This window comes from Littorina saxatilis, linkage group LG15 (assembly GCF_037325665.1).
Source record: "Littorina saxatilis isolate snail1 linkage group LG15, US_GU_Lsax_2.0, whole genome shotgun sequence".
In the NCBI taxonomy this organism is placed as follows: Eukaryota; Metazoa; Mollusca; class Gastropoda; order Littorinimorpha; family Littorinidae; genus Littorina; species Littorina saxatilis.
In genome coordinates, this window is record NC_090259.1 from 35,850,922 (window position 1) to 35,864,591 (window position 13,670).

At 39.5% G+C, this 13,670-nt stretch overlaps 1 protein-coding gene across 3 annotated transcripts in view; it reads right to left on the minus strand.

The window, feature by feature from the left end:
• Positions 1-13,670, minus strand: part of LOC138949161 (G-protein-signaling modulator 2-like) — a 165,386-nt gene that overhangs the window by 134,191 nt on the left and 17,525 nt on the right. For all 3 annotated transcript variants that reach the window (XM_070320930.1, XM_070320928.1, XM_070320929.1), the window contains exon 2: positions 6,971-7,039. In XM_070320930.1, coding sequence (XP_070177031.1) covers positions 6,971-7,006 — 36 coding nt within the window. In that variant the 5' untranslated portion in view covers positions 7,007-7,039. The remainder of the gene's footprint in view (positions 1-6,970; positions 7,040-13,670) is intronic.

The window sequence follows — 13,670 nt, forward strand, 5'->3', positions numbered from 1 at the left end:
ATTCCCCCCTCTGCTTCTTTACCTCTGTAAACTTGTAGGGGTAGTTATTTTTCGATAATGACCCAGCAACCAAACAAATAACGACCCAGCAACAGCCTGAATCCTCGATAGTGCAATGGGTTGAGAAGTTCTTCTGTTTCGGTACTACTTTTTGCGACTGAAAAGTTCCGAACGCTCTAACGTACGAAGTATACATCTCTGGAGCAAACAATACAAACATACCGCATTTAAATTAACAACTACAGGCCTGAACACATGAATCTTCATATAAAATCCATGAGTTCGGTTGTTTTCTGAATCTAGATTTGCCGTGCTCAAACGTTCATCACAAGCAATTTCCCGCAAGGCAAGTAACTCATACTTTGTCTAGCGACAAGAGTAGTTCCCCTTCTTTTCACTCAGTTTCTTCGACAACAGACTGCAATCCGACAGTCAGTTTTCAACAATATTTCATTTAATAAACAGATCCCACGCAACCAAATGCACACATCTCATCAATTTAAACAACATAAAGCGGTTTCATACACTATTTTCCCCAGAAAACTGAACTTCATACAGTTTTTAACGTTGGAACACGGGTGCAAAAGTTCGTCTGCTAGTCCCATTTGACGAAAGAACATTATCCTAAGCGATACCAAAACATATACAGAACACACAATATCTGCCTTTGCCGCCACAGCAGAATAACAGCATGATTATCTGTGTACTTGATTTTAGTCCAAAATAGGAAAACTGACAAGAAGTGTTAACAGAATGGAATGATTTGCACGGAACTATACAACCGCGCATTAATCGATCGCCTGCGCAGGTTGACTGGTTGAGTGAATAGGATTCGATCAAACTTTCGCAAAAAACCTCCTCTTTTCTTTGAATAACTGAAGAAAGGAGGAATAAAGAGGTTACACACCTCGTCTCAGTGATTATAAAAAATAATGGTCTCAGTTCGCGGTCATGAAAAAGCTCGCTAAAGCTCGCATTTTTCATGATCCGCTAACTTCGACCATTATTTTTAATAATCACTGAGACTCGGCGTGTAACCTCTACGTATACAGCCCGGCAAATATATGTTTGTTTGCTTTCTGATATGTTTAAATTTATCTTTCTTTGTGTAACCGAGTGCATGAAGCACAACATTCAACTTGGGAGGCAAAGCCAGTCAAACAGGTTTGAGAATTTAGAGCTAATTTAAAAGCCCTACAAAAACTGCCATGGGTACGCAAAGGTTCCCAAGAGCATACAAGATGCCACAGCAGCCGGACCCCATCACAAACAGTCACTCCACATTTCACGTATTTCAGATGTACAAAAAACGTTGAGCTACTATAAATATCTCACGCTTTGGCAGTGAGACAACTCCGTTAATGCAGAGTAACAGCCCTTGACCCTGTCACATTTGAGAAGACTGCTAAAGAAAGGATTAACTGAAGGAAAATGCAACATCAACCCTTGTTTTACCAGCCTGAACAGAATCAACAAAAGGCAATTAATACAATATCTGTTCACCAATAGCTTTAAATAAATTACAAACAAGTTTCAAGTACATTTATGTACTGTACTGGTATATTTTGGCCAACTCTTACCAGAGAAATATCTCCCACACTGCTGCCAAACGTATCATCATTCTATTTTTTAGGTTTCATTCGTGCTGTTCATGTCACAGTCCTATCTCGAGAAATAAGTATCATACAAGACCAGCGCCCTTCCATTAACGAAAGCGCTCGGTCGCTTTTTGAAGATTTTGTATCTTGAAAGGAAAATTAACGAATGTCAAGCTGTGGAGTTCTTATCGGACAATATCCACGCTCAGTTTAAAACGATAGGACATCTGACTGCCATGCGGCTATGTGAATCAGACATTTGAGCCTTTTAAGGCAGGTCAAATGGAGACAGGGACATTACTCTTCATACACAAAGGGAAGCCACTGAGTTGTGTCACCATTTTTTCCTGGCAGGCTGGGAATTCGAACACATCGAACAGGGAACGCAGAAGAAGAAGAACACGTCGAACATTCGAATGACGTAAATAGAACAAACGTCACATTTTTCAGGCAGCGTAAGTGAATGACGTCAGAAAATGACGACACCGCCAGAAATAAAAACAATGCGACACGCCTCCCAACCACGAGGTCAAAAACACGTGGGCATCTAATGAAATCGGTACAAAGCCGTTCTCTTTGCCAGTGACATCGTAATAATCACCAAAGCTAACATTGAAGCTCCGGTAGCAGGTAAGAGAGTGTCTCCCAACCCGTGATGCTCACAGCGTGATTGCATCAGAATACCACATGTTAAAACCGGTGTTTGAACTAGAATAACAGCCAGTAGTATTAAGAACAAGTGTCTTGTGTATGCAGCCCTCTTTCTACTGTACGCTGGCAGCAGATAATACAATAATTGAAGTCCTTCGAGGCATAAGGGGCCCATAAGGCGAAAAATTGCTTTAACTCCACCCTCAAAAAGTCCCAGCCTTCAAACCGTAACAAATAACAGTACGCACTATTAAGCAAAATTATAAACCAAGCCTTGATTATTAATTTTTATTATTACACTTGTATCAAACAAGTGACCTCCACCTTTTGATTGGCGTTTTTATTACATTTGAATCGGACTTGTGGCCTTTCAAAGTTGCGGTGACCTTTGACTTTCAACAGAGGTCATATGTAACAGTGGTTTTTAAAAACATAATTTAGTTGGCTCATATATCTGAGACAAATGATCGGACAACAGCCCTTTACATTATCGTGACACATATTTTTCTGAGCGGCACACTGGACAGTAATAGTGCAAAGGGTGGGGTTAATCAAGGGAGTGAACCCCCCCTAAAAACACCACCAACCTGTCGTTTTTTTTGGTTTTTTTAATGCCGTTTTGATCGCTCTTGCGTTTACAACCCATCTCATCAAATCGTAATTTATTTCCAGGCTACCAGCAATAAAATACCTCAACATGAGGAACAAATTTAAAATAAACTCTGGCAAAAGACGTGACGTCACAAAGTTTGAGTATGCGCAACATTTTCGTTTACCAGTGCACTTCGTTACCTGCCCATTGCTGCTTTGGGTGATATTTTTTAAATGACTATTCCTATGCAGATGTTTGTGTAATTGGCCGTTTTCAAAACATACCCATTTTTCGATTTTTCGGTCCAAAATTCAAAACGGGCACTGTCTTCCGAGACTCATAGCTCCGAAACGAACCCACTACCCTATATTTTTTTTATGCTGAATGCATAGCAGACAGATCGAACTTAAAAAATAACCAACTTTTGGGAGAAACCAAATTATATTTAACGGGTCCAGTGAACTACCTTAATCGGTATGTCTGATGTCCGACACCTAATGACATCCCTGCCATGTTTAACAATTTTCTTACATGATCATGCAAACACAATGTCTTGACGTAAACTACCCCAGATAGAAAAAATTCTCTCTTTCGTCTAGACTAGTAGACTTTCATGTAGGCTTTTGACATTATTAGTTTACGTGTGGGGCCTGATCAAGGCTTAACATTGTCCTGCCCGTACAATGATGAAAATTAATTTGTACAAAAATTGCAGTTTTTGACTCCTTGCAAGAAGGTCAATGAAACTTGGTATATTTTATTTCAAATGGATAAATGCCTGAGGCATGACTGCAAGCCCTTTGGGCCTCCGTGCACCTGGAAGTGACAAGCACAATAACTTCAACTTTCATCTGATAAGAGAGAATTATTAAAACTTCCTAATCATTCATGTATCTACATGTATTTAAATATTTATGTTACTGGCTTATTAACATATTAATGTTTAATCCGACAGCATGTGCTCTTCACATGATTTGTGCAACAAAATCTAGGAGTTGAAGGAAGATGTGAACAATCAAAACAGAGAGTTTTGAACATGTTCCGTTTTAAGTGATTGACCATCATACTAACATAATTACAACTTAATTTAAAATGACAGAGAACAGAAACTCAACCAGAGTTGTGCAGAAAAGATGACGCTCATGAAGAACAATTCATCATCAATGCCACTTGATATTTACCACAAAGAGAGCAAGAAGATGACTGCATGGAAGACACACAATTGAACAGTGAAGCAAATCCTGTGGCTTTTCTGGCCCTGATCCTACCTTTATTTCAAATATGTTAATAAAATGTAAGCTTTATTTTGAATCCTATTGCAAGCGCTGAAAGTCCACAAAATGGGGCACTGGCCTTTGGCTAGTACTTCTCATAATTTACTAGCCAGAGAGCAAATTTTACTCGCCAAACAAACCATTTGTTACACTTACAGCAACTTTACTCGCATTTGGCGAGTAGATTAACATTTTTACTCGCCATTTACATGTTTGTAATCGCCATGGCGAGTAAAATACTCGCCACTTTCAGGCCTGATTGCGTCAGGGTGATCTTATTGATTTTGAAAGTTTTTCACAGGGTCATCTTATGCAGCCAATCATATTAGCGGTGTTAAAAATTGGCCTCTTGCCCCACAAGCCAGATTCAATCAAACTCTTCCGTTAACTTCTTGTACTTCACTGTGGGACAGCAAGATCCTATTAGGTACTGTCTGTGCTCGTGCCCAGCCTCCTGGCTTCATCACATTCATACTTGCCTCCGCTTAAACTCTCTTATCTACCATTCCTCATTCTGTTCGGTACCATGTCTTATGCTCTTAATTTCTCATTCCATTGAAGAATACCTTCAGATTCCTTCACATCGGATAAGGGCATCTGTCTACTTGGACGTACTAAAGCAAACAAATGCCAAACTCTGCCAACTGTGCTGATCAGAAATGTTTCTACATATTTTGAAAGTTAAGAAATGAATTAATCACACGATTCCAACTCTATGTGTGTTCAAGCGGATAGATAACTGTATCCCAGCCGGAGACTGTAGAGTATACAGCCTTGACAGATCAACAATCATCTACAAAGTGGACACCATCGGAAGGAAGATATCAATTTAGGTAATGCATGTATGTATGTTCATTTTTGACTCACTTGTGTATGTGGTTAGAAAGCTTAACCGTTCCAAAAGTTCCGAAGCCTTTCGGGTATGACCTAGAATAAATACAACACAAGTGTCATCTCCCATAACAATCAACACACATGTACTTTAGGAGACTCTCCCGCCATCCTTGGTTCATGTATATTTAACATTCAAATTATTCAGAGCTTACCCAAGGGTTGTCTTCCTCTAAAACATTAGCTGTTCTGGTATTTCAAACTCTGGCTATGACAGTTAACAATGGCAACGCAAATGAACAAAGAACAGAGCAGCATCCCAAAGGACATCAACTAGAAAGACAACGACAACAACCCCTCTCCACTCTGGCTCCCCCGTCCCACTGTCATGATCAAAAACTGAAAAAGGCACAAAAGTCTACAAACAAAACCACTGACGCATGGCTGCTCACAAGAGGATAATTAATTCCAAATGGCATTGTATCATGTTTTGGTAACTGCACTAATATTGTTGTTCAAAAAGATCACCATCGCATTCAGATCACTATTCAGGATCAAAGAAAGGCCTTTGATCATGTGAGTGGCTTATCAAATAACCACTCTAGAGATAATTGCACGTGGTTACAAGAAAACAGCGTTCTCCAAATGCTTTGGAGAGAAAAAAGCAATACAAAGCAAAAACTTCACGTAAGTGAACCTACAAATTCACTGGTAAACTGTCTGATGTGTGTGCATGTGTTATGTTGTGAGAAAGCATAATAACGTTCGACAATATTTCATTTTCAGAAACTAAATTATTAAGATGCACCAAATGTTATAAACAAAGAAAAAGTCAGAAACAGCTGTACTGCTGGCAGATCAAAAACACTGGAGACAGGCCATTTGTGTTTCAAGTACCCAATTAATAAGTTATTTGCAGCAAAGTGACTGAGAGATAATGTGGCGAAAGCCAAAGATGGCGCTCAATGAGTAAATAGCTCCTTATGAATTATAGAACCTCCTAAGTTTCCGTCCACACAGACCTCTTGGGGTATCCACCATTGGCAAGAGAGAAGTAACAGGGAGTTTAGCACTAACAGGCCACTTAAGTGCTTCCAGCACCTCAAATATGGCTGATCCAAATCCTTTCACTAGCAATTTCTATTCATGAGCCTGACATCAAGCTGCTGATAAATTGTATGCATTCACAGAAGAAAGAGAGGGAGAGAGACTCACACATTAACAGACACAGACAGACAGACAAACACACACACGCACACAAGCTGTGAAAATGACAAATTTCTAAATGAGAAAGAGAGAGCAGACCTGCCAACCCTTGTGAAGCCTCAAGTGCAGCATTTTAGATTTCTTTGAAGCATTTTCTTAAATGTTTTCCCACATCCGTATTTATGCCATCTTGCACAAGAATAGACATTTTTAATAATGTTCCATGAGAATGCAGGAACATCAAATGGCCATTAGATAGTTACTATATCTGCATGTGCAACTTTTCAGTGTAAACAATGTTTTATGACCCATGAAAAGCTTGGCGTAGCAATTGCTCTTAAAGCGTTGGCAGCTATGACTGAGACGGAGCAGAGAGCCAGAGGAGAATGATTTCTTCTTCTATTAGAAGCAATTATAAAAAATCAGAAGCATATATGTCAGAGCACAAAAATAAACAACTACGACATGTATCTACAGTAAGTGTGTGTCCAACACTGCTATTTTTTCCGGATTCCAGCACCTTTTGATTTCATGTTCACGTTGTAATTGTATATAACAAAGAATAATCTGGCAGTTTTAGTTTAAGTTCACGTTTCCTCTTTTGCCTCTCTTAGTCTTTACACTCGCAAAAGAATTTCTACGGAAGATATGGAAAGTATGAGGTTAAAATTTCACGGAGACACTCAGACAGAAACAGAGACACAGTCATGCCATTCATTAACCAACAAGAGAACAAACAAATACATGCATACCAATAAATCGTCTCATTTAAAAAAATTCATAGCATCTGTACAAAGAATAGGCACATCTTGACTCACCTGAGCTGACAAGTTTGTTCTTTCACCAAGAGGCATGAAGGAGGAACAACCAAGAATCCAGTGCTGTCACTGAAGATAGAAAAGTTTACAGAGGTTATAAACAAAAGGTCTGAAAAAACAGGGTCTTAAAAGGGAGGAAGTCTTACATTGGGGGGTCTTAAAAGGGGGGTTCAACTGTACACTGTATGGCTTAGATGATGCAACAGTTGGTACTGGTTACAGGGGACTGTTAAAATGTATGCATGTACTTAATACAGTCCTGTGTTACACAGCAGTCTCATATCCTCTACAACCATGCATTGTGCTCAGATCCTCAGGAATCCTTGATGCATTCGCAGCGTCTAAATAAAGTTTTCCTTCACAAACAGAATAAAAACGTTCACAAGTAGGGGGTGGGCGTTTACCAGGAACTGTCCCCTATGCAGGATAAATTCCTGTTGAGAAAAAGCGGTATTTGATCACTTAGTAAAAGTGTCAAAAGAATGTGTTTCTGTTCAAAATGTGTACGCTCTACATTTTTTTCTCTGTGACACACCAGCTTTCGAGTGTGTGCAAGTGCCTTGCAAGAATGAAACCTGGAAACTAACCACACACATAATCCCTCTGTGTGATGGTTTTTAAGAACTCTTGCTCATATCTTGAATGTAAACCGAATGATACTCTGACTCATAAATCTGCTTTGTATAACTGGCATTGCAGCGCAAGTGTCTCAGCAAAACTTGCGCAAAATAAATACAATGTAGTGTCTTAAATGAAAGTCCCCGAAATTCCCAGGGAAGAGGGAGACCCAGGACTTCAACCTCAGATGAGTCTCCTAAATCTTTATCCTGTTGGCATGGCTATCTGGAGATTGCAGTGACAAACGTATGAAATAACGGTTTGACCTCAGGATCTTGTCATTATGCCTCAGAATTCTATGTCCGTATTGTGTGCGGAATTTCACAAACAATTAGAACAAATCGTTTTTCTCCTGTCATCCTTGTGGGGGGATTAGCGTTTACAAGGTACTATACCATATACACAGTTTTTGACCCAAAGTATGGGGTAGACGTTTGCTCGATAATGGGCGCTTACAGGGGCGGATCACATCATTTTCAAGGGGGGGGGGGGGTTCCAAATTCCTTTTAGGGACAAATCGACAACACGAAGAGTTTAGTTGAGGGCACGAAGCGTTCGAACCTCCAAGGGGGTCCGGGAAATCCCCCCCCCCCCCCCCCCGGAAAATGTTGATTAAAAACAAGAAAAATGGAGCAACCTGGTGCAATCCAAGCCAAGAAACTTCCCCTAATACACCTTCCAAAAAGTAAATTGAAGAAGACAAATTTGGATCTAAACAAGGACAATTGACCGATCTGGTGCAACCTGAGCCAACAAATTACCAACTTCTTTTCAAAACCCTCACTTTGAAGACAAAGACCGGCTCCTAGGAAAATGGAGCAGTCTGGTGCAATCTGAGCCATCAGTTTCTGTATTTTCAAATTGTTACAAAAATAAAAGTATGTTGTTGTTTTTTTAGGCTGGGGGGGGGGGGGGGGGGGAGTTTCCGGAAACCCCCCCCTGGATCCGCCCCTGGCTTACAAGGTAGTTTACGGTATATGTGGCAGGGCACAATACTGGGCCAAACATGGCGGCTCTTTCAATGGTATTTTTGACCAAAAAATATAAAACTTTACACCTCGAAATTTATGGTTAAATATTGGCCAGATAATTAAAAAAAATTGACATTAGTTGTAAACATTTAATTTGAGTCATCTAATTTTTCAATGTGGGGACAAAACTTAAGGTTGTTTTGGCAGCCAAATTGAGGAAATGCAGTAAATACCTTCTTCAAAGAATTAAAAGGTAGGTTTGAAAAAAGTCTACAAGGCCACCAAAAAAAGGCTTAACAGGAAGTTTTTGGGGAATAACTGTCGGGATTTACAAGTGTTGTGGAAGAGTTGCACCCCTTACCTCGTACAAACAGAAAACATGTGCTCGATCAGTTAAAACAACGATCCCATGAGTGAAACCTATGAAAGTAAATTGACTGTACAGTATGAGGCAGGGGTTCAGGGACCGCCCAGGATTTGTTCGTCAGGTCAGCACCGATCAACTCATTTAGATGCATTTCTAACTGACATCTGGAATGTTTTAATTATTTTATCACTTTATGCCACTTTCTGTGTTTTTACACTTCTGTTTCCTGTCAAAATGAAAGCTGAAAGTGAAACCGGATCAAACACAGCTAAAAAGTTTCGCAAACCCTCGTGGCATTAAACAACTGATTTCAGCTTTTTTCTTTTGGTCAAAATTTTGGTTTGATGAATTTCCATCGCATTCCTTTTTTCAGTTGATGGACTAGTTTTTTACCCATGCATGCATGCGGCGATGCTTATACAGTCGAATCTGCCCTGGAGACCACCTGTCCATAAAGACCACCTGCCATTTAAGACCACCCCAAAGGATCCCCAACGGTTTTTACTATATAAAGTTGGCCAAAAAATTATTGCAACAAATTTTAAACCCAAATAAAAGCCTTAATCCCTGTGTCATTTCATTAAAACTTTATATGCCAGTTACGGCCGTTCACTGAACCTTCAGGGTCATCTTTTGGATTAAATATTTCTTTTACAGGGATCACGTGACCGCCGCTCAAGTAAGGGTACCCTCAAAATCGACCAGACAAAAACGGAAGAGCCGAATGAAAAATCAACAAAAAATCACAATTGCCAAAATTTTGCAACTTTGACATACGAGAAGAAAGTCAAACCAATTATCTACCCTGAACAGATTTTTTTGTTTTGCTACCTTGCGTATTTCGCGTGCTATGCTATTCCTACTGATGCAGGTGTCGATCGCAAGAGCGGTCAAAAACGGGACTTTTTGCGTCAATTTTTAGGGGTATCATCACAAAAAAGGCTGCACTGTAGCAATGACTAGGTGGATTGCTTTGAAACTTTCAGAATATTTTACCAACATCCTTGAGATACTTCATGCGAAATTATGGATTGTTACAGGTATTTGTTAAAATGTTATGCAATTTTTCGAAAGAAGTTTTAAATCTCGTCATAGCATTGTTTACTTGGGTCAAAAAAATTCATGACTTTGCATGTCATTAGAAAAATGATTGATACACACACTGCGAAAGTTTTATGTGCGTATAAGCACTGACACAAATTTGCTAGGCCTGTAAACACGCTTGATATTTAAGCAATGATTCTGGTGCCACAGCGATGCGCAGCCAAGCGTGACCGTAGCATGTTTTAAGAGGCATGCAGCAATAACAGCTGTCAGCGCGAAACACTGTGAACGTTCCATTTTTTTCTCATGTGTTTGCATGACTAGCAAATAAACGCCAGCGGCTACACGCAAATGAAACTTGGACAAAATCTGTATCAATCATTTATCTGTAGATATGCAAAGTCATGAATTTTTGTGACACAAGTGAACAATCCTATGACGAGTTTAAGAACATTTTCCGAAACATTGCGTAACATCTGGATAACCGTAACGATCCAAACTTTTGCACGAAGTATTTCTAGTATGTTAGTAAAATATTCTGAAAGTTTCAAAGAAATCCACCAAGTCATTGCTAAAATGTAGCGCTTTTTGACATGATACCCATAAAAATGGACGTAAAGGCTAAGCGTCCCGTTTTTGACCGCTCTTGCGATCGACACCTGCATCAGTAGGAATAGCATAGCACGCGAAATACGCAAGGTTGTGTAGCAAAACAAAACAATCTGTTCAGGGTAGATAATTGGTTTGACTTTCTTCTCGTATGTCAAAGTTGCAAAGTTATGGCTATTGTGATTTTTTGTCGATTTTTCATTCGGCTCTTCCGTTTTTGTCTGGTCGATTTTGAGGGTACCCTTACTTGAGCGGCGGTCACGTGATCCCTGTAAAAGAAATATTTAATCCAAAAGGTGTTCCTGAAGGTTAAGTGAACGGCCGTAACTGGCATATCAAGTTTAATGAAATAACACGGGAATTAATGCTTTAATTTGTGTTTGAAATTTGTTGCAATAATTGTTTGGCCAAGTTTAGATCACCTGTCCATAAAGACCACCTGCCTGTCGAGACCAAAGACTACTGAATTTTGGTCACAAGTAACGATTTCAACCTGTCATGGAAGACCATCCACCATCTTTTATAACTCTGGTAACAAACCCATTTCACATTACAGAGCAGAACAATCATATGCACCTCTCCTTTTTCGTGCAGGTGAACATGAGGTCAAGTATGTGCCATGGCAATTTTATTGTCTGACTTATCTCATGAGGACTTGATAGTCATTCCCCCACCCCTCCCTCCGCCCACCTCACCTTCCTAAAGAAAACATCCACGCAACACATTTTTCGTCAGTGACACCTGAGCCCCTGGTTGTCTAGACTGCTAACTGCAATTGCTAGCCTGTGACGAGAGATTGGCGGTTCTCTTTGACAGAGGCGATGAAGCATGAAGCTTGTTCCATTGTTTGCAACCAGAACTCCTGATTCACTTCAACAAAAGAATACAACTGCACTGTCCACCCCCAATAAACAGCAGTTGTTCGGATGTCGAACATCTTTTAACTGCGGCAGAATCAAAACCAAGCCGATACCTGCCTGAAGGATAAGAAAAACAAAGATAAAGAAAAAAAGAAAACAAACTTTCACACACAGCGACGGCATACATTCCAGTGTTTCTGGGAAGTGGGGTGTTTGCCAAATAGCGACCCTGTCCATAAAGACCCACCTGTCTAAAAAGATCACTTTTGCTCAGTGCTTGGGTGGTCTCTTTAGACAGGTTCAACTGTAAAATATTGAACGGAGTAGATGATATTGACAGATCCTACTTTTTACATTTAGTCAAGTTATGACTAAATGTTTTAACATCGAGGGGGGAATCGAGGCGAGGGTCGTGGTGTATGTGCGTGTGTGTGTGTTTGTGTGTGTAGAGCGATTCAGACTAAACTACTGGACCGATCTTTATGAAATTTGACATGAGAGTTCCTGGGTATGAAATCCCCGAACGTTTTTTTCATTTTTTTGATAAATGTCTTTGATGACGTCATATCCGGCTTTTCGTGAAAGTTGAGGCGGCACTGTCACGCCCTCATTTTTCAACCAAATTGGTTGAAATTTTGGTCAAGTAATCTTCGACGAAGCCCGGACTTCGGTATTGCATTTCAGCTTGGTGGCTTAAAAATTAATTAATGACTTTGGTCATTAAAAATCTGAAAATTGTAAAAAAAAATAAAAATTTATAAAACGATCCAAATTTACGTTCATCTTATTCTCCATCATATTCTGATTCCAAAAACATATAAATATGTTATATTTGCATTAAAAACAAGCTCTGAAAATTAAATATATAAAAATTATTATCAAAATTAAATTGTCGAAATCAATTTAAAAACACTTTCATCTTATTCCTTGTCGGTTCCTGATTCCAAAAACATATAGATATGAATATGTTTGGATTAAAAACACGCTCAGAAAGTTAAAACAAAGAGAGGTACAGAAAAGCGTGCTATCCTTCTTAGCGCAACTACTACCCCGCTCTTCTTGTCAATTTCACTGCCTTTGCCATGAGCGGTGGACTGACGATGCTACGAGTATACGGTCTTGCTGAAAAATGGCATTGCGTTCAGTTTCATTCTGTGAGTTCGACAGCTACTTGACTAAATGTTGTATTTTCGCCTTACGCGACTTGTTTTTTATTGACAATGTGTACGAAAACACAAGAAACAGTGAAGATAAATTATATATTCAGTTTATAAAAACTAACATGAGAAAATGTTCGTTTAGTAATTTAGAGTTGCACCAACTTGGAACTCACTGTCTAACCAAGGATGGCCAAATCTCAAAGATTTAACTCTCCAGCCGGGCGAGTAACTCCAAGAAAGTCACTAGCCCGCCAGAAATTCCACAAGCCCAGTAAATACCAGACAAACATACCATGAACAGTGTTAGTGTTACTATGAATGATTCTCAGATTTATATTTATACACACTAAATAGCTGCGGTACGTACGGTCGATAACTGGACCGCGCTGAGCTGGCGTCTTGTCTTGCTTTTAGTTTTATGCACCATTCAGTCTTCGCTATAAATGCAAGTTGCAATAAGCAATCTTCGTTTTGCACTACGAATTGACTTGTTCCAACTTAAGCAATGTTTGTTCCAATAATTTTAAACCAAATTACGTTTTTTTCTGTTCCTATGTTCTTCAGAATTTTGAACAAAGTAAAACCTCCCATCATCTTCCAATCCAACTCAAATGTATCACTTTAATTCCTCTCCGCTATCGGCAATCACGCGCCAATGTTCTTTGAAATTGAATGGTCAATCTTTTTATATTTAGTCAAGTTTTGACTAAATATTTTAACATCGAGGGGGAATCGAAACGAGGGTCGTGGTGTATGTGCGTGTGTCTGTCTGTCTGTCTGTCTGTCTGTGTGTGTGTGTAGAGCGATTCAGACTAAACTACTGGACCGATCTTTATGAAATTTGACATGAGAGTTCCTGGGTATGAAATCCCCGAACGTTTTTTTCATTTTTTTGATAAATGTCCTTGATGACGTCATATCCGGCTTTTCGTGAAAGTTGAGGCGGCACTGTCACGCCCTCATTTTTCAACCAAATTGGTTGAAATTTTGGTCAAGTAATCTTCGACGAAGCCCGGACTTTGGTATTGCATTTCAGCTTGGTGGCTTAAAAATTAATTAATGACTTTGGTC